General features: G+C 39.1%; 1 protein-coding gene across 3 annotated transcripts in view; it reads left to right on the forward strand.

Moving 5' to 3' along the window:
• Ap-2alpha (Adaptor Protein complex 2, alpha subunit) overlaps window positions 1-21,600 on the forward strand; it is a 39,827-nt gene that overhangs the window by 17,114 nt on the left and 1,113 nt on the right. For all 3 annotated transcript variants that reach the window (XM_064131863.1, XM_064131874.1, XM_064131884.1), the window contains exons 6-8: window positions 1,475-1,743; window positions 1,827-1,971; window positions 6,661-6,868. In XM_064131863.1, coding sequence (XP_063987933.1) covers window positions 1,475-1,743; window positions 1,827-1,971; window positions 6,661-6,868 — 622 coding nt within the window. The remainder of the gene's footprint in view (window positions 1-1,474; window positions 1,744-1,826; window positions 1,972-6,660; window positions 6,869-21,600) is intronic.

Genomic DNA, 21,600 nt, shown 5'->3' on the forward strand with positions numbered 1-21,600 from the left:
TATCTATTAGGGGATTTATAATTAATTTTTATTTCCATCCTGAGATGCTCTTTATGCCGAATTGAAAACAAATATGGAAAACGTAAATTTTTAAAATCATGTTACTCTCTGTTGTTTTTTTTATCTTTTCTCATTAACTGTTTTAGTGAACATAAATATTTAGAGCGAATTGTTTATTCTGAAAATTTCGCGAATTGGGCTAAAGCACCTTGAAAGGATTTCCACTATGTATTGGAAAAACATGTATCATATAAGTTGATGACCCAAAGCGCTTAGGCAGAATCCAAAATCTTCTCTAAAAACTTTCTGTGACGTCATAAGATGTGGAATGCTATAAAATTACCCGTCTTACAGGAGCGTTTAGTCTTGGGTCATCAACTTAGATGGTACGAGACCGAACGCGTCGTGCCGTGCTGTAGGTACGGAAATTTATTGGAAATGGGTTATTTGAAATAATTCTGGAAATAATTGAAACTATTGCTCTACTTTATTACGTAACTCAAATAATTGTGTACAGTTTCCTTAGAGGAACTAGAAACAACATCCTGGACCTTTTAGCCACATGCTCTCAAAGAGTTCTATTCATTCCACTTAATCTACATACTTAAAATCAAACCTAAACACCATGCCTCATACTTCTCAGAATTCCAATCCATAAAAATGTTTTTTTCAATTTAAAGTACAAACACTCAGAAGAGAATGAGACTGATTTTTGCTTTTTATTTATTTATTTCATGAAAAATCCAACAAAATCAATATCATGATTGAAAGTTTCAAAATTAAAGGAATTCTGAATTCAAGTGAGTGGACTTGCGACATGTCGATAGCATAGATGTTTGTTTCTTTTTAGGATGGAATATAATTTTTTTCAATTCGAAGAGAATTTAGAATTAGAGAGGAAAAAAATTTCCCATTTAACGCCCAGTATTGGACCGGGCTTCACTTCCCGACTAAGCTGGCATGGAAATTACTTTTCAAATTCAACCGAAACAACGTTTAACAACGTTTAGGACAAGGCTAAACGCTCCGTCGACTAGGGATTAAGATGAAAAACGGAAAATTTCTGAAATGGCGATCGTGCCTGAAATGCATTGAGAAGGAGAGAGAAGGCAAATACGTACGAATATTATGTTTTACAAAAGAGAAAGATATTACCCTCTGAAAATGGAAATTTCCTTCTAGAGTAATTACGCCAATTAAACCATCCACTGGATTCTATTCGATCAAAGAACCTCAACTAGATTCTCTTGTCATTGAACCGAATCCCTGTTTTTTTTTCAACATAAGAATAGGTTCTTTTTTCATACGAAAGGTACATTCTTTGTTAAAATATCTTGATGTGTGTACCGGAAATGAAAATATTTGTAAACTAAAATCAATTTTCTCCGCATTTTTTTTTTATTTTTTGATGCAATTTTGCTCCTTGTAGTTTTGAGAGATAAATTTACTTAATTATGCCATTTTTCATGTTTAGATTCGTCTGTAAAAACAATGGAGTTCTCTTCGAAAACGATATGATCCAGATTGGTGTAAAATCAGAATTCAGACAAAATCTCGGGCGCATTGGTTTGTTCTATGGGAACAAAACGCAGTATGCACTTAATAATTTTGCTGTGCAGTTGTCTTGGTCAGAGGAGGATCAGTTGAAGCTCGCTGTCCAGGTTAAACCTGTTGAACCGGTGCTAGAGGCTGGTGCTCAAATACAGCAGATGATCAATGCTGAGTGCATCGATGATTACAACGGTATCAATTATTATCCTATTTATTTATGATTCATTAATAATTGATTCTTATTTGGTTTTACTTGAGCTGAACTTCATTTTCAGATACACCTGCTATGATTATATCGTTCTTGTGCAAGAATGTGGCGCAGAAACTAACGATGAAATTGCCACTGACGATAAATAAATTTTTCGAGCCAACAGAAATGAATGGAGAGTCCTTCTTCGCTAGGTGGAAAAATCTTGGAGGGTAAATTATATTTATTCATTTTGCTTTCCAATTTTCGTTGATATGTGAGAGGAGAGTGTGGAAAAAGTGAATGTGAAGGCTCATTATTGAGCGGTGGGGAGAATTTTCAGTTTCATGAAAGGATATAATACTGATTATTTTTCCCATCCAAATTCCAGCCAATAGAATTGCACCATTTGTTGATATTTTGTATAGCCTACCTCGAATATCAGCGATAATTTTTTGAATATTTTGATAAACAAACGACACCTAACCAAATAAACCTCTTTTCATGTCATGGCACAATTCTCTTGGCCGAAATTTGGATAGGAAAAATAATCCCCTGAATACCACTCGAGCTTCAAAATTATAGAATATTTCCCTCTAGGTTCCCTGCATACAAATTAAGTCGTTAAGTTTTTCAGGAAAAATCACTCGTGCTTCGCACTCGTGATTTTTTAGCCTGAAAAACTTGACTCCTTCATTTGTTTGCAACGAATCTATCGGGAAATATTCGATAATTTTGAACCACTTGTGGTATTATATGTGAATAGTCGTCAGAACGACGGAAATTAATCACTCAAAGTCTAACTAACAAAGCAAAATAGTTCAATCAATAAATTGTTGATTGTGGCTAATGCATCGAACTTCTGGAGCACATATAACCATATCCGTAAATGACAATTACAATTAAATTTTCAAGTTGTCAATTAGTAATATCGCTACAAACTCCCGGTCACATTATCTTCAGAACATTATCCACTTGGAATGTCTTATTCGTTTTTTGTCCGTCACTCGGCAACCTTTAACCATTATAAATTGGGTTCAACAATCATGCTCAATGCGGAATCTGGCTGGGGATGAGCCGAAGGTCGAGAAATCACTGCACGTGGAGATGGTCAAACAAAGTCACTTTTTTTATTGAAATAAATGTAAAATCGCACACTGGACAAATTGCGACTAATGTCGCGATAAAAAAGAGCCGATCGAAATAAAATTGAGCGTGTTATATTGAGAAATATGGATGGTCGAAAATATAGTGAGCAGAGCAATGAAAACCTAGAGATATCAGACGCTATCACACGAAGTTCCGGAAGTGGACTGATAACGCTCGCAGGTCCAGAGGCCGCGAATGCCCGAATTCCAGGCTACTAGAGCTCACTGGAATTTTGGCGAAGGATCATTGATCAGTCCAGGACGCGGCGCCTCAGGTGCCAAATTAATTGACCACTGACTTCCGGTGGTAAGTTACACCTGTGCGCGTTGACCGATAATCCCGCTCATTAGTGCAAAAGTGGGAGCGTGGGAGCGTTCGGTGTACAACCGAACAACACAATTTTCAAAAATACATTTTGTAAGGCCATTTTTTTTAATATGAAAAAAATTCCTTTAGTAGAGGAAATATATTTGGTATTTGATAACGACGGGCTCTCTGTGGTATGCTGAGGTTGGAACTGTCGAAGGCTAAAGATAGGCTCAGTATTTATCTGACTGATAGTCGCTTGTATTCCTCCTTCCCTGGGAATGAATTATGCGACGTGCGCTGCTGTTTCCCCCTCAGAGCAGAACGGAAACCCAGAATGTGCCACGGAATCCCCTCATTCTCTTCGTAGAACCTACACTGTCAATCCTCGTGTCCCCTGAGTCTGTAGCATTTCGGCAACATGTTGATGACTTATCTCACTGAGTTTTTGACCAACTTTATCAGCTCTGTCCGCTTAAGTCTCTATTCTCTGATGGAGGGCTTGTATTTTTTATTTGCCTATTGTTTAGCCCCTGATACTACGTTCGACACTTCGCCGCGGTAGACCGACGACCGAAGTGACTTCCCACATTTCTCCTGACCACTTCATCAGCCTGGCTTTCGCCTAGTACGTCAGAATGATACGCCTTGATACGCAATTCAACGTCACCTTGCTCTGGCCAGTCACCACATTCAAGTTTCATTACTACTGATTTCAGCCTCGGATTCGTGAGCGCGAGAAAGGGACCCCAGCTATTTGAATAGATTTCAATGACTTGGGCGGGAAATACTGCAGTGCTCGTCTAAGTAGGAGTTCCACTTCACAATTTTTCAAGTGAAGTCCAGCCCCGGAATTCTCCCCCAACTTCGGGTCTTCGATGAACCAGATGGAATTTTAGCTGTTGAGAAGCCTCTCAGCATTCTTCCGCCGGAATCTGTCCGCATATGATACATTGAGCGCCTACCGACGACAGAGCACTCGAGCAGGAAATCTTCAATACCTGCGATTCCCAGGGTATCGGAGGTCTTGAGGTCTCGTCTTCATGGCTCTCATAGCTGACATTCTTATTTGTCCTCCACCAAACAGTCGCTCTATGGAGTACAACCGGTCGGACGACTGTTGAGTAAATCTATATCTTTATCCCTGGTTTGATTCCCCACGTCTGGTCATAGAGCCTCTTTGTCCATTCGGGTCTATATATTCAAATTGAACTGCCCAGTTCAGTACATTATCGTGTATTTGAGAATCAATTCCCGGCCCCTATATAGCTGGAATTGTTCCGGCCCAGCGACCTTCTCTTACACTCCTCAACAGTTCTCCGCAAACTGTGCAGTAACAGGAATTACATGGTTATATAACTGAATATCCCTGCTTCGTTCGGTCTACGAAAGAAGGCCTGCATTCGTCACGTAGTTTCCTCTCTGAACCGAAAGGGTTTTTCAACTCAGCGCGGCCTTTACCCATGGGAATTGCTTCATTGAGTGATCGGATCGAGATTTCCCTTAAAGGCTCCCTCGATATCAAGGAATAGACCACTCGTCATTTTGCTGACGTCCATTGCTCTCCTTCATTCGAGTCACCAGTTGATGGAGTGCTGCGTCCATTGATTTGTCTTGCTGATAGGCGAACTGATGACTACATAGTGGTCGGGTCATCAATGTTTCGTCCCTGACGTCTCTCCCCAACCATTTTCTGGACATTTGCATTAGGAAAGATATGAGACTATTAGATCAGAAAGAAATCGGTGATGTGTAGTCTCTACATCCGATTTTGAGACCAAGACTACGTCTTGTCGTCAATCACATCTTCGGTATAGATCCTGTGGCAACCGATCCTCGAAATAGTTCGCTTCGTGGCCCAACCAAAGGGCATTGCATATGCTCCGGAGCTTTTGAAGGGCTGACAACTTGTAATTGTAGAGGCAGTATTCCAGTTCGAGCTCATCCTCTGTACCCTGGAAAGTGTTTGCCCACTACCTCTTCCCCACGATTCGGTGTATGTATGGTTTTCCCTTTTGCCTGCCCTAGCTAGCAGCCTGCAGGGCTGTGAAGCATCCGGAATATCCTAGAGTTCTTCTAGTGTCCTCTTCGATGGCTCTTTTTTGGCTGCTCCAGTAGCTGGTACCTCGCCTCAACCACCCTTGCTATTTGGTAATGTGTGAAAACGTCTAACTTTGCTCGTGAGAACTTGATTACAAGAAAGTCAACTTGGCGAGCCCTCTTTATTACTAAAATTCATGCTTCCTAATCTTACCATTAAATTGTGTTTGAGAGCACTAGTGAAGTTTCTCAGCATATTTGTATTAGGCCTCAGATTTAATTCAAAGTCCCCATTAAATAATAACAATTTTTTGCCACTGGGTACCGAGATAATTCATTGTCATCGAAATGAAGTATTCGGATGTCAACGTAAAAACTGGAATTTTGCCCAGTTCTGAGATTTTGGGCATTAATCCTACCCTTCCTCTAGCTATACCCAAATGTATCGTAAGTCTTATAATTCGTAAATCCGGCACACCAAGTTGACTTGTTTCGAATTCCGTTGCTATGAGCAAAAGTGGACATCCAATAATATGCTGCAGTTGTCTGATCAATGCGGCAAATTTGTTCAAGTTGGCGCTGTATTTAAATTCACTAGGTATTTTAGTTGTTAGTAGTTTCTCAAATTATGTGCCTTTATTAGTCATTACTCCCTTTGCTAATTTTACAAAATTTCCGACAGAAATTCATTAGTGGTTCTGCAAAAGTTTCTCTTCTTCCAAGACATTTAATATTGAATATGTTCTACGACAGATGGGAAAAAAGTGGGCTACTGCACTCCGTTTGATTGCATTCCACGTGGAAAAATTTAACAAATACCAATCGTAGTTGAAACTTTATCGGGGAGTCGCACCGGAGTCCCGAGTGATCATACATTATGTCAGCTCAAAAGTTCTCCCGCTTTCCGCACTATGTGACCTATGTATATGGGTCCGGACACGTATGTTTCTATCGAAATGTGCTCCTAAGTACCCAACGCTATCCTTGAACTTGCTATTTTGCCCGCCCATCGTGATTACGAATGGATGGCTGTGTAATATTGCTAATACTTGGCGATCGCGTTCCCGTGCCCTAGCTGAGCCTTTCGAGGCACCCAGTCATGCAGTTCCGCATTTTAGTTGTTCCCATCTCTCCGCGGGCCAGTTTCCGCAGGGCGGCCATCGGGATCGAGCCTCAGTAATTTCCCTTCCTCCCCCTGACCGCTCTGATTTACCATCTATGCTTGCATCAGATTGGCGCTCAACCTTCCTTCCCTTATCGTTCACGGAATACGTTAATTTTTCCAGTACATGTTTTCTATGCTGTTGAGTACTACTCTCACATGGAACAGTTCTTCGGCAGAACCATTTTTTGTTCAATACATCTATTTTCTCTCGCGCTATTTTCACTGAAACCGTAAACATTAACAACTATTCACTATATTTCAGGGCAAATCAGCAGCGTTCTCAGAAAATATTCAAAGCGCAAACGCCCATGGACCTCCAACAGGTGCGTACTAAGCTCCAGGGCTTCGGAATGCAGTTGCTGGACGGGATCGATCCAAATCCCGATAATTTCGTATGCGCCGGAATTGTTCATATGAGAGCCCAACAGGTTGGCTGTCTTCTACGTCTTGAGCCCAATAAACAAGCACAGGTAATTACTAATTCTCATTACTAACCGCTTGAGAAGCATAATGTGTCAATTTACACTTGTGACACAATTGCCAATACATTCACCATAATAGCCTGTAAGAGAAAGCGATTTTTTTACCGAGCAAAAGAGGATTTTCGCAAAATGGGCAAATCATTCTGCCCATATGATTCTTGCGATACTACTTCATTGATTTCATTCTTTGTAGCATCTTTCCTTACTGATCGTGTTATTAGGATAATTGAATAATTACACGCGTACTTGAGTATACGTGAAATCCGATGCCAGTGATAAGTTGATTCGTCATATGCGGTGATTGATCTTTCCAACTTGATGATACTTTAATTGGGACACAGGAACCGAAATTTTCAGTTACGACATGCCAACTTTTTTCTTATTTGTAGACTCCTTAAAATTAGCCAGAATTTTTTATTTTTTGGATCCCCCCCCCCCCATATTATCAGACAATACTCTCAGGCTCCTTCCTAAAATGAGGGCCCGCGAGACCAGGCTTGCTGGCCTGGCCGGGACGGAGCACCCTCATTCTCCCCCAACATCTGTACCCGTGGATGACGTGGGAAGAACCCTCACGGACGGTTCCACGTCTAAATATCCAGTCGAAAATACCCAAACAAAAATCTCCAATGAAAAATGTCCAAAACAATAATATCCAAAACACAAATATCCACATGCTATCAAATCCAATACAAAAATTAGACAAATTTATTTTGAACTCCAATCCACCTCCTTGGATCTATAAACAGATCCAATGTTCGCGGATATATTTGCTATTGGGTTTTTTACAATCGGATATTTTCGAATTGGATATTTTTAACTGGATATTTTGGACTGGATATTTTGGACTGGATATTTTCGACCGGATATTTAGACGTGCTCTCCTCACGGACTGCTCTGAAGACGACCTCGGTCCTCCGGGACCACTCCTCGAGAGGCTACTCAGCCGACCAAGAGGAATCGGGCTTTCTTTTTTGGGTGATGCGACCGTTAGGAGGAGGATGGTAGCCGTGGTACCCGAAGGGTACCCGGACTACGTAATCCTGGATAGCCGGCCGGAGGCCATAATCAGAGAGCTTCTCGGAGAGCTGTACTGCGTACATGGGGGGGGGGGTGGCATGTCGCTTTTCGAGAGCTTTATGCCGGTACAGGGCATCCTATGGCCGGTACAGGGCATCCTATCTGTCGGGGCTCAAATCTCAAGGTCATCCATAGGATGCCCTGTACCGACATAAAGCCCCGACAGAGCGGCAATCGACTGGTTGCCCGAAGTCGAGCGAGGATGACAATAGTCCTACTGAGGTCGACGGAATCAGCTAACGTGGCTCTTACGCACCTGGAAGGGGAAAACTCCATGCTCCCTATGAGTGAGTGTCTAACGGCTTGCGGTGTCTTCAACTCTTCCAGATGAACTTGCAACACTGCAAGGTGACCTCTACGCTTTTGTAGAGGAAGCTTGAGATGGTGCACACACGATGAGGTCTTAACACCTCAGGGGAACATTTAATTTACTCTTAAGACGTACCTGACCGCAGGGCGTGTATGTATGGGAATCCTAGTGCCGGACCCATACGATTGGACAGGTTCCATTCTTGAGATTTGGCGACAGCGAGCTTTTCTCTTCCTGGAGGGGTATTGCCCTGAAACGTATGCCCTCAGAGAGGAGTTCTCTCTCCCTGTTGTAGCTCCTCGTCGTTGATGGGCTGTGGAAGGGCTAGAAAGTAATCATGGTCGCGGGAGTGGGCCGTGTGGAAGACGTAGCAATAACGGTCACTTCGGACCATCCGGGGGTCCATCGGGCCCGAATGCAAAGAGCGCTCGATCTAGAGCAGGGTTGGTATCCATCGCACGGCTTGAAGATCAACCCTAATAAAACGGCATTGGTCCTGCTCACGAAATGAAGGAAACTCAAAGTAGTGGAGCCTTCAATTTTTAATACCAAATGGAGTTTGACCACGAAATTCATATGTCTATTAGGAGTGTGAATAAGTCTTTCCCGTTTTTTTCAAATTTTGAGCCTTTATTGTGAAAAAATGGTTACAAATGAATTATTGAAAGTATTGGCCATCGTCTTCTTGCGTTTGACACGAATCTTCATCAAGCAAAGTCGCCAATTCTTGATCTTCAAAGATTTGCGGCCGCCCGGAACGCTCCTTGTCTTCCACGTCGAAATCACCACTTTTGAAGCGTCGAAACCATCCGCGAACACTTGAATCATCGACGCAACCTTCTCCATAAGCTTCCTGAAGCAATCGATGCGCCTCGGCAGCAGATTTCTTCAAATTGAACCAATAAAGTGAAACTTCCCGCAAATGACGTCGACTCGGCTCAAATTTCGACATTTTCACGATATCAAAAATTTATGATGCGAAAAAATTTCAACTAATGTGTTAGTGTGGAATTGTTGACAGATGAATAAGCTTTGATTATGACATATGTAACCATTGAATACTCGCACAGTATTGGTGGCGGCATCTCTTACAAAAAACGGGAAAGACTTATTCACACACCTAATATATTGGATTATGGACAAGGATTGTTAATTAATATAAAAACCATTCGAAAATGAACTTTAATCTATTATTTATCGCACGGAGAAGGCATATGTTTCTCGTATGATGTTTCTAGATCAACTGACTCTTCCCGACCAAAGTTTTCACACTCTGAACCCGTTTGACAAAAGGCCCTTGTTCATTCATTCCTCTCTGTTTCTTCTCTGGTTGGGTTTATTAAGAATATTCTAAACGTTTCGGTACTGTTCGGAGAAAAACTATAAAATACTGACATGGATTGAATACATATCAAGTACTCCCAATATCCTACGTGTCTGGCTAGATTTCGAATTCATACGGAACAAACAGCTCAGCACTCAGTCAGATGCAGGATGATTCAGTACACAGTTCTGTTCGCCTGTTTATTTGCGGACTATTTTTGCAGTTATTTCATACTTGGGCGGTCCTGACTGCCTCATTAACTTCCCACCATTGCTCGCTTCTGGGCTTTTTTTCATGAATTTTCTTATTGGCGGAGCCGCAGCTAATCTCTACCCTTGATCAATCAATCTCGCTCTGACACAGCCCCTGCCTTCTTCTATGTGCCCATGCTATCTACGACATCTTTGGCTGTTCAATACTATCCGTCGCTATATGGCTGATTCTTCCAACTTGCACTCGGGCTAAACTTCTATATCCTTTTGTGGTAACTCCTATCCCTCGCTATCAAAAGAGCTACTATAGAAGATAAGGTCAGATTGAAAAGGTCCTGTCCTATCTGTTGGAAGGACATTTGTCCTCTGAAGTTAAAAGTCCTGATAGCATTGCCAAATCTATGGTTCTCACTATTCTGCCACTTCTACTGTCTCGCTTGGTGAGGCTCTTCAATTGGGCCTTTGCGGCTGCAAAAAGTCCGGCCATCTGGACGAGATTTGTAGTTCTAGCTCTGGGGAAAGTCAACAATCAGATGTTGCCTCACGATTTTAGGTGATACCGTGCTCTTTGTGCTTCCTTGGTCAACAATGCAGTGTGGCAAGAGCTTGTCTTATTCATTATTTAGGTAGATGAGGATGCGGAAATCGATAACGTGCAGGTCTACCGGTAATTCAGAACCTCTGAACTGGAGTGCACCATCGACAAAATGACCACAGCTACCACTGGAATCCTGTACTACCCATAGTCTAATCCTCTTATACTTCATTTCTCTAATGTAAGGTAATAATTTTTCATACACCTGCTTTCGTCAATGAAGTTTACTATTGCTCTGACTTGTCTATCAGCATTGAGAGTTCTGCTGTTGGTTTCGATTCCTCAGTTCGCAGTCTTGATATTGTCCAGAGTATCTCGCGAAGCGTATCCTCAGAGCGAGTACTAATTTTGCACGGCACTGGTTAAGCCCTTGGTGTTTCTACTGGTTGATAGCTACTGCCTAGTGTATGGGGCTCTCCAAAGAAGATGCGGTAAAACGGCAAGTCAAGGCCAACCAGGAAAAACGAATAAAAGCAAGCCCCAATACTAAGCAGTACTAAGACTCAATAGCGAGTTATCTGAGGGACAATACAATATCTTTTCTGACCCTCCGAGGCGTGATGATCATCAAAAAAAAAATATCATTGGCTTTGTTGGAAGCCAAGTTAATAAGTGAATGACACTTATACAAGAGCAAGTAAACTATCTTAATCCAGAAAGCACAATGACATAAATTAATGCAAATAGGGCCCACATTTGGTCTCGTATTTTACTAAGATGTGTTCTCACTTCTAGAGCAGTCGTCCCACTGATTTCGAGGCGTCAAAGTCACAAAGATCATAGCATCATTTGCTTATAGTATACCATGAACATGCATCTGTAGTTTCATTGTAAAACGACATAGACCGACTCTTCAGGGAGACTGATCCCATGGTTATAAATTCAATTTATATAGGTCTATAATAAGATTGAATTGTCTTTGCTTTTTTCAATAACTCGTATACCTATGTGCTTGACCTTTGGCCGATTGGAGGAAAAATTTTATGAATGACTGAATAAAGAACGCCGCGAGAGGTCATCATGACAATCACTGGAGAAAAACTGGAACACCATCAAAAGGGTGTAGTAATCAGAAAGGAGAAAGCAACAATTCCGAAGTGATGAGATCGGATAGTGAGAATTCCCCAAAAGACGGGACTACCAAAACGAGGCAAAACCCCAAAAATCTAACAATGGAATGTCAACACTGCCGATTTGCGAGAGAATTATTGGCCCACCACTGGAGGAGAGTGAAAATGAGACCATCTCGCTGACAACACACCACCGTCAACAAATACGGGGAGACATTCAGTTCATAAACCTCCAGCAATATATTCCTACAATAAAAATATAAAAGACTGAACTACTAAAATCTTAAACACATCTAAAAATGATAATAATAAATTTTGCTTTAAACATCCAGATATGTATCAAATAATGAAAGAGCTCCTGACAAAAGACGGAATTCAATAATACTATACATGTAGACTCCTAAGCGGACAAAACCTAATCTTACAGCTCTGAATATCTCTTCAGTGATTTAATAGAAGATGAGAGAATGCAATAAATCTATTGTTTTTACTTAATTAATGTAGAAATTCTAAAAGTTTCAAAGGTACAATTTAACAAACACAACAATAATCACGTTTTCCAGATCCAAATATCCGAGCAATGCTCAGCTTTAAAATCATACTTTATTAGCAAGTCAGATGGGAAACATTACACGAAGAAAAGTTTGTCAATGTAAAAAATGTCAACGACTGTGTCACGCATATACAAACTGTTGCTTAGAATATAAATGTATCAAAGGCTGCCTCCTCGTTGAAGACTCCGTGAAACTATTAATTGAATGCGCTAGCTACAAAAATTACTGAGGAAGGACTACATTTAAATAAGCAAATTAGAGATGAAAAAATTGTGTGACTTTCTAGAACAATTGAGAAAGCGATCAGTTACGCAGGAATACACCACCAGTACAGAGGAAACATACGTTGTTACGCAATGTATACATACCTCTGAGCTCAGTACCGCAAGATGTGCCAAACCTACAATCAACACTATATTGGTCTATGGGCTATTAGAATGCAACAAAAAAATCTATAACACGATCATGACAAAAGCCACACAAATTAATGAACAAGTAGACTCAAATTTAAGAAATATTAATAAGATATTTAGCCATTTAAACCTCAATGGCGAAAAACAGGACGAATAATGCTCAATGTGATAAAGATCAAAGGTATAAAATCAGTTCAATGAATTGACGTACAACAGCTCAGTGTTATCTGGGCTTAGACCTTTTGGACTTGCGGCTGGTAATCAGCAATTTGATAAACTGTTTCAGCAGAAACAATCTTCATCTTCTCAGAAAAAACATTTAATTTATGCAGAATTTTTACTGGGGGGCATTCAGAAAATATCATGAAGGAAATTATCATCTCCAAATTCTAAATAACACAAACTTAACAAATAATGAATTCATGAAAATTGTCTAATGTCTAATAATAACTGTTACGACGTTTATCTTAAACAATCCAGTAACATATTCAGGAGAATTTGGGAACTACTTCATACTAGTGATAATTGTTTGATAATTTTGATAAACAAACGACAACTTAATCAAATAAACCTCTTTTCATGTCATGGCACAATTCTCTTGGCCGAAATTTGGATAGGAAAAATAATCACATATAATACCACAAGTGGTTCAAAATTATCGAATATTTCCCGATAGATTCGTTGCAAACAAATGAAGGAGTCAAGTTTTTCAGGCTAAAAAATCACGAGTGCGAAGCACGAGTGATTTTTCCTGAAAAACTTGACGACTTCATTTGTATGCAGGGAACCTAGAGGGAAATATTCTATAATTTTGAAGCTCGAGTGGTATTCAGGGGATTATTTTTCCTATCCAAATTTCGGCCAAGAGAATTGTGCCATGACATGAAAAGAGGTTTATTTGGTTAAGTGTCGTTTGTTTACCAAAATATTCAAAAAATTATCGCATGTAATACCACAAGAGCTCCGAAATTATCGGATATTTCCCGATAGGTTCGTTGCAAACAAATGAACGTGTCAAGTTTTCCAGTTTAAAAATCACGAGCGCGAAGCGCGAGTGATTTTTCTGGAAAACTTGACGAGCTTATTTGTTTGCAGGGAACCTTGAGGGAAATATCAGATAATTTCGAAGTTCGAGTGGTATTCGGGGGATTATTTTTTGCATCCAAATCTTGGCCGATAGAATTGCACCATGAGACATAATTTTCAACGAATTGCCATTTAATCTGTCAGATACAATTGAGGGTTACTTCAACATTTGTTTTTTTTTATATATATCAACATGCAAAATTTCCAGTGAAATTTCCAAGAATATCCGCTGAAATACCGTGTTGACTATACAAAATAACGTCGAATGGTGCAATCCTATTGGCCAAGATTTGGATGGGAAAAATAATCGCTGATATTCGAGGTAGGCTATACAAAATATCAACAAATGGTGCAATTCTATTGGCTGAAATTTGGGTGGGAAAAATAATCACATATAATACCACAAGTGGTTCAAAATTATCGAATATTTCCCGATAGATTCGTTGCAAACAAATGAAGGAGTCAAGTTTGATATTTCCCTCTAGGTTCCCTGCATACAAATGAAGTCGTCAAGTTTTTCAGGAAAAATCACTCGTGCTTCGCACTCGTGATTTTTTAGCCTGAAAAACTTGACTCCTTCATTTGTTTGCAACGAATCTATCGGGAAATATTCGATAATTTTGAACCACTTGTGGTATTATATGTGATAAATTTTCGAATAGTGTAATATAAATTGAAAATGGACTGTGAATGGAGTTGAAATTACGGGAATTATATGTTAAAGTAGAACCAACGCAATGTGACTATTCGACTATACGAAAATACACGGAAAAAAAAGATTCGGTACTCTAAGTTGTTAAGTTGTCAAGTAAAAAATCAATACTGGAAAATGTGGAGAAAAGTGGCGAGTTATATATTCAAAGTCCGCGTGAACTGTGCAGAAAAATTTGTTGAATTGTAATTGGTGAAAAAAAAGTGCAAGAACCTTTTCATTGGTTTATCTGTAGATGAAATGAAGAGAGGGTGGAAGAAAAAAAAAGGCGCCGCAAGTTTGAGGCGTGTCTGGGTCTGAACTGTCCGAGTGACCGTAATTAAGTAATAAATGATCCGAGTTCTGAAGCAGTTGATTATTTTTACTGAGATTTTGACAGGAGAGGACAATTGATGACTGTAATAAGGTTGTAAAATAATTGAATAAATGAGCGCGCATAATGAATTATTTTCCCGGATTCGAAGGAATAGGGTGCAAAAGAAAAGAGAAAGGTTTTTGAATTTTGAGAATTATTCCAAAGATTGAAATTTTGACCGTAATAAAAATTTTGTTTTTAACTGACGGAATATTTGAAGATGTAACCTTTAGAAGAGCCATATTACAATATTTGAAACGATTAAAATTTCCTAGACGACGAATTATAAAATAATTTTAAGGGACTTCCGCAGTATAGGTGGGAGAACATAGAGTGGGGGTAAAGATCAAAGGTTCCGACAGCTCGTGACAACTTGCGAAAAAACATACATCAAATATAAATGAGTAAATGTATGCATAGAAATCAGTCCGATTTGTTTCCTCTCAGTTATTGGTGATGAATAAATTAATTCAAAACGTTTTTAGACATTCGAAATTATTTACATGAATTTATTCATCTATTAAAATTTTCTGAATACATTTGACAACAACGTATTTTCGGCCGATGGAGTTGGTACGCTTGTCAGTCAAGATAGCCTATATCACAGCGTCGGGAGTGGTATTGTTTTGTTGCAGAGGTTATATTTTTTGAGTTTTAAATTAAAAAAAAATCACTGTGATACATAATGGAGAAACGTGATAGTTTATCAAGATTGAGATATAAAGGAAAAATAATTAAAGAAACATGAAATTTATATTGTCCTATCCAGTGAATTCTGATGGAAGCCCCGAATATTTGAATGTCCCGCTACCGTACCACCCCGTCCACCACGCCGCGGAGTGCTTCAACCACCTCTCAACGTTGCCACGTTTGATGGTCATTTCGATGAAATTTCCTGACTGACGATAGATTTTTTAATCAAAACACGAAATCCACTTGGTAACATATGAAAAAAATCAGTTTTATTTCTTCTTGATTAGTTTACGGAGTGATTCGGCAGGTTTTTCGATTTTTTGGCGATTGTCGATTATTTTTAATTGATTTTTGAAAATTGCGTGCCATAAGAGCCTGTACAAATGGCATGTCTTAGATAATTAATTAAAAGCAAAATATGTAGCCCATTGTTTTCGGACTTCGGCTACATATTTTTAGTCCCGATGCAGATGTATACTGAAAATTGCAACGCTTTCGTGCATTTCTTTCTATTCTATTCTATTGACTCACTGCGGAAGTCCCTTAAGCACAATTTCTAAAAACGGGGTATTTTTTCCAATTTTAAATTACCCCCACACAATGAACAATTCCGCGACGAAACAGCAATGAAATGGAAAAGGTCAAAGAAAGTTGAACTGATTTTCGCTTCCCGAACGGAAGCTTTTTTCATTTTGTTTCATGTGAATACATGTAAATTTTGGAAATAGCTGAAGGAACATTGTGAAGAAAACATGGTGGAAAACAAAGTTGCACTAGTGGCAGCCACCCGCTCCGGCAAAACTTAGTCGCGTAGTCCCAACCCGACCGAAGCGCGAATGGAACCCAAATCGTCTAAGTATTGTCGCATAATAAATAACAACCTCGATACAAGAAAATTTTACGCAGATGAGCATTCATCTTTTCGATGGAACCAAGTTTTTTTCTCTATGTGTATGTAGCAGGCATTATTAATGGAGCCAATTAAAGACAGACATAGACATGAAATGCAATAACAAATATATAATGAAGATGTTGTGAATTGTGACGTTTTAAAATATTATTCTAATGAAATGATCGGCGGAAGTCAAAAATAAAGGGGGCACTGAATAAAGCGTTAATACTTAATATATTGTTAGCTCAATTTAGATAAGATTCTGTGCGACGATAATGATCGGGGCCTCTTCTAAATTGTTCATCTTTATGCAGAAGTGTGGGTTGAGGCAGGTCACTTGTCGGACCACAGTATATAATAATAATAATAGAGGGAGAAATCTAATAATTCATAATAGCACAATGGTCTATATTTTAAATAGGGGGTTAAGAAGTTAGGGGAGGTCTAATGAGGGCTCACCATTTGGGGGAAAGGAGGAATGGAAAGGTAGTCACTCGGTGAAGACCCCATGTTCCTTCACAGGTTATTTCACTCGGACTACGACAGCTGTTCGGGGGTCTTCCCTAGGCCAGGAGCATGCCCACATAGCCTCTCCTCTTGGCCGTGGTTTCTGTGGGTCACTTTTCAGGTTTCGGTGCGCTTGTGCTGAGGCAATATTGTAATTACTAATTCACCTGTCGTTCGGCTCGATTTCGCAACGTATTTATGTGGAGACAGCTGTCGTACGAGTGAGTGACCGATGGGCCGTTGGGTTCTTCCTCGATCCATTCGGGGGTTCTCGGCCATCGATCGCTGATTTCCGAGTGCTGTTAGGCGGTTGGAGATATCTTCAGGGGGAAATATCGGCGATGATGAACTGTGTGATTTCGCAGTCAAGTGAGTGGAGTGGGGGGGGGGGGGGATAGGTTATCCAACGGTGAATTAGAATGTATATGCTAAATCAATAGCTCAAGGATTACTAGAATAAATATAAAAAGTTTATTAAAAATTTACCGATACAGCACTTTATCTTTCATCAATCTCGATCCATCAGCCCATAGACCAAATGATCAACCTGTTCACCAAAAACTAAACCCCCCAACGCCTTCGAGTGGCGACACTGAATTTTCATCGTTATTCAAATACGACTCTCATTCTAGGAATTACAATGGTATATAAACTGATGAAGATGCCGGGGGGGGGAGAAAATGATATATTATACGCTCGCGTCACAGAATATTCATCGAAGATCGAAAATTTATCTTGGACGTAGACCGAACTTTCCTGTCTTATTAATTGGCCCCCTGGCAGACCAAAATTGCTTCTTTATTGTATTCCATAATAGAGATGAAGGTATCAAAGGACAAGAGAACGATGTAGGCTTGGAATTTCCAACCTACATCTACTGGGAACCTCCTGACACGCTCCAACTCATTTGAAATACAATTCTACTTGCTCTCATTGCTCGAAGAGAACTATAATCAGAGAGAAAAAATTTCCGCATTAACCCAGCCGGGAACCGAACCCGGGTCTCTCAGTATCGCGCCGGGTACTCTTACCAACTTTTTTTTTTGTTTTTTTTTATATAAAAGTACGTTTATTGAGCGAGAAAAATACATATGGAAAATACATTGAATAAGCCAACGCACCCATAAACTTATTTCTTTATCCTTTGGAAGGATCCCTCGTACTATGACATTTGGAATCGTCTTACTGATGATTAGATCATCTTCTAAATTCACAAACCTTGTTTTGTTAATTAGTACTGAAAATTATGAAAACGCTAGTTTCAAAACTAGTTATTGTCTGTGAGAGTGAGCCCAAAAATGGTCATTAAAAAGGCTCTTACATAGTTTTTTATTTTGAGACTTAAGAACTAAAAAACAATAAATATAAATATGTACAGATATATCCTAACAACGAAAATAGATTCTCTGTAATTGATATTTCAGAGAAAGGCCCTTACTGGTTTCTAGTCAGTTCTTGGAGCATACATCTCCACCAGTAGGGTTTGATCTCATCAAGTTTAATTGCTTTATCTCTATTAGGTAGATCAGTACTAAACTTAATTGTTGAGTGATTCATGACGTTAGCACAATTTAGATGAGGGGTGTAATCAATTGCTCTGGTGATATTATTGGATCTGCACGCGTGGTAAATAATGGGAATATTGTTTTCATCTACAATATATCCCTTTGCATCGAGGTATGTAAAGATTTCTGGTGGCGTGAACCCTGTGGACATTGCTTTAATGAAATAATTATCCTGTGGACAAAACGGTCCTCCAATTAAGCTATTGATTTCTAGTTTGACTGCCGATGCCTCAGCTATGTGATTTCTGCATAAACGGAATATATGATGGTCTATTCTGGGGATTTTTGCTTTATTGTATAAGACTACATTCTTATATAAGATTTTGTACGGTTTGACTCGGGGGTTCTGTACATATTAAGACATGCTCTCAAGCAATATCTCTCTAGTATTCTAATTTTTCCCATCAAGTGTGCAGGAATGTTGAACCAAATGGGACAAGCATACATATATTATTATGAGTCTTATAAGTAGGAGATAACTTAATATTTTTACTTTCCTATGTACGTGCTTATTGTAGAATAATCTGCTAAGTATCTTAAACGCTTTTTTCGCTTTTTCCAGTTGAATTTTAACGTGGTCTGTGTATTTTACTTGGTGATCTATGTAAACCCCTAGATACCTTACTACATTTTTATGTGGAACTGTAATTGGGGAGTCTATTTTCTTTCTTAGTTGGCAGGATTTCCAGTGCTTTCTAACATTAGGATGCGCTTTATCCGGCGTTGGTCGCATTAAAATTGTTTCGCATTTCGTGGTATTAATTTTCAATTTCCATGTATGGTAAAAATCTGCTATTTTTTCGAATAATTGTTGAAGTGAGTCATTTATCACTGTACATTTTTCGCCTGAGATATAGACAAGCAAATCGTCTGCGAAAGCTACAGCTTTTTTTTTCGGGATCGACATTTAAGTCGAATAAATTTAACAAATCGCTGGTATAAATATTGAATAATAGTGGTGAATTAACCGTTCCTTGTTGTAACCCATTTGAGACTTTGAAAGATTTATTTGAGCATTCTTTTCCATCTGAGTGGGTACTCTTACCAACTGACCTACCGGATACCACAGAAATTCACTCTCAAATTAACAAGAAACACCGCCTAATCTTTTTTAGGCATCAACTAATTCGAAGAGAACTATAATCAGAGAGAAAAAAGCAATGTGTGCTCCTCATTGGGGACTAAAACCTCAAGATGGTTCAACCACTACTAGCCGGACCCCATCTGAAGTTGTACAGTAGTACTTGAAATGTGATAATGCCAAGTGCGGTCTGTGTTCTTGGTAGCGCATGGTGACCAAACCATTCAAAATGGCATTCTACCCAAGAAGTTCAAACTCCACAAAGATTCTTTGTGTGTATTTCATTATATAGACCATTGGGATTTGAAAATATTAACCAAAAATAAAAATGGAAATCAAACCATGAAAAATGGTATCTCGCCGAGTTCTAAATTCTATCAGATGTTCTTTTGATAGTAACGGCATCTTTTGTGAATTTAGAAGATGGACCATTGAGGGGCAGTACTGCTTGAGGTCCTACATATTTGGGCATATGCCAGGGACTACCTCCGCGAGGTTCCCCGTGGGTGCAATGTCAGTACTTTGAAAAAAGTGGTGGCATTATAGTGTAAGTCCTCCAGTTTGCTGGCAGATCTGGATTTTTCCCAGACCGAGGAGATCCTGCCGCGGTTTCGCAACCTTTCCCAAAACCATAACCTAGCAAGCTTGTTTTCACAAGAGGCAATGAATGTCTTATTAATTGGCTATTGAGTTGCGGATTTATATGAAACATTTTCTTTAAAAAAATCGGGGTTAACCGTCTCGCGTACAAAGAGTACTAGGGCGTGGTAGTACGACTCGGTTAATCAAGAAATTATCAAGGGGTCAAATCACGAAATTATGTCGATTCTACATTTTTATAGTCAACAATAGGAATGGTGCTACGGGATGCGCGCCAATTTACAGGTGCATGACGGACAATACTTTACTCATTATTTCTATTGCCTGCAAGTATTCCATTGTAAGCCAATGACTTAATAATTCATTGCCTTTCATTCCCAATAATTTCTTCGTGTCTTCTTTTTGAATGGAAACTTGCGGAAACAATGGAATCAATCTTCACAACTTGAATTTAATTGAAAGAACAAATGAACGAATGAACCTATTTATGTCATTGTGAATTTCAACATCATTAAATTATTGATGTCACGAAACATTTCATTAACATTAAACATTTCATTTAGTCTCTCTCGATTTGCGATAACGGATGAGATAATCAATGTGATATAGAATGTAAAATCAGATGTATGCCACATTATTCACGACTCACCAATCTATTGAATTTTGCACCCCACTTAGGGGAAAATTTTGTATTTCTATGGGGCTACGAAGAAATATCCGTCGTAGGAATTCGTTGGTTGTATTGAGATGACGGACATGGTGCAATCCTTGGTGACAAAGATTGGAACCGCTGGTGTTTAGTTGGAACTGTCAACGGGGTTGATCACTCAATCATTCGAATGATTACATATCATAAAAAATACGACGAAATGAGATATTTAAATGAATACTAAATACAGTAAATTAAACTCAATTTCTTTTATTCCTTTTAAATGGTACAAGTGAGAGACGTTTGTAGTCTAGGGTTCTCTCCAGGAGACTAAAAGCTATTCACACATACTGAAAGAAAATTCATCACCTAATGAGAGAAACCCCTGGTCTTTCTTACTCTGAAAATATTGTTTATGTTTATGTAGACACTCGGGTAACTCTGACGTTCATGTACATATATATCCTTGCTACCATATTTTAGTAGCGCCACTCTGTGTACCGTTTTTAAGCAAATATAGATTCAATGCAATGTCGTCACGGAGCAAGATTCATTAAGAATCATCATCATTTATCAAGAACTATACATCGTCGGAGAGCTCTCTATATAATGGCATATGATTTACCCCATTGACGCACTTCTATATAGTGTAAATCACAATTTAGGATTAACTTTGAATGATAACGCAAGACAACATTTGGCCTTTTATGATGAAATATTCCGTAATTATGTATCTATATAACACTAGTCAGTAGCATATAAATGATTCCGATCCATGGAACAATATCATTCAAATAGGAGTAATGTGAGAAATGAAAAACTATATAACCAAAGCTGACATTGAATATATCGTGTTAAAGCAATTGATCCATAAATTATTCCTATCCAAATTGGTATAGCATTTTTACCATTTACCAGTCCGCTTACACTGATGGCAATTATTATACATACTATAAGCGGAAACCGGAGGCAACAACAAAGTAAATTTGCATTATTCACCCATGAATTTACTAAAATTTCAG

The sequence above is a fragment of the Diachasmimorpha longicaudata genome, chromosome 1, assembly GCF_034640455.1.
Source record: "Diachasmimorpha longicaudata isolate KC_UGA_2023 chromosome 1, iyDiaLong2, whole genome shotgun sequence".
Lineage (NCBI taxonomy): Eukaryota > Metazoa > Arthropoda > Insecta > Hymenoptera > Braconidae > Diachasmimorpha > Diachasmimorpha longicaudata.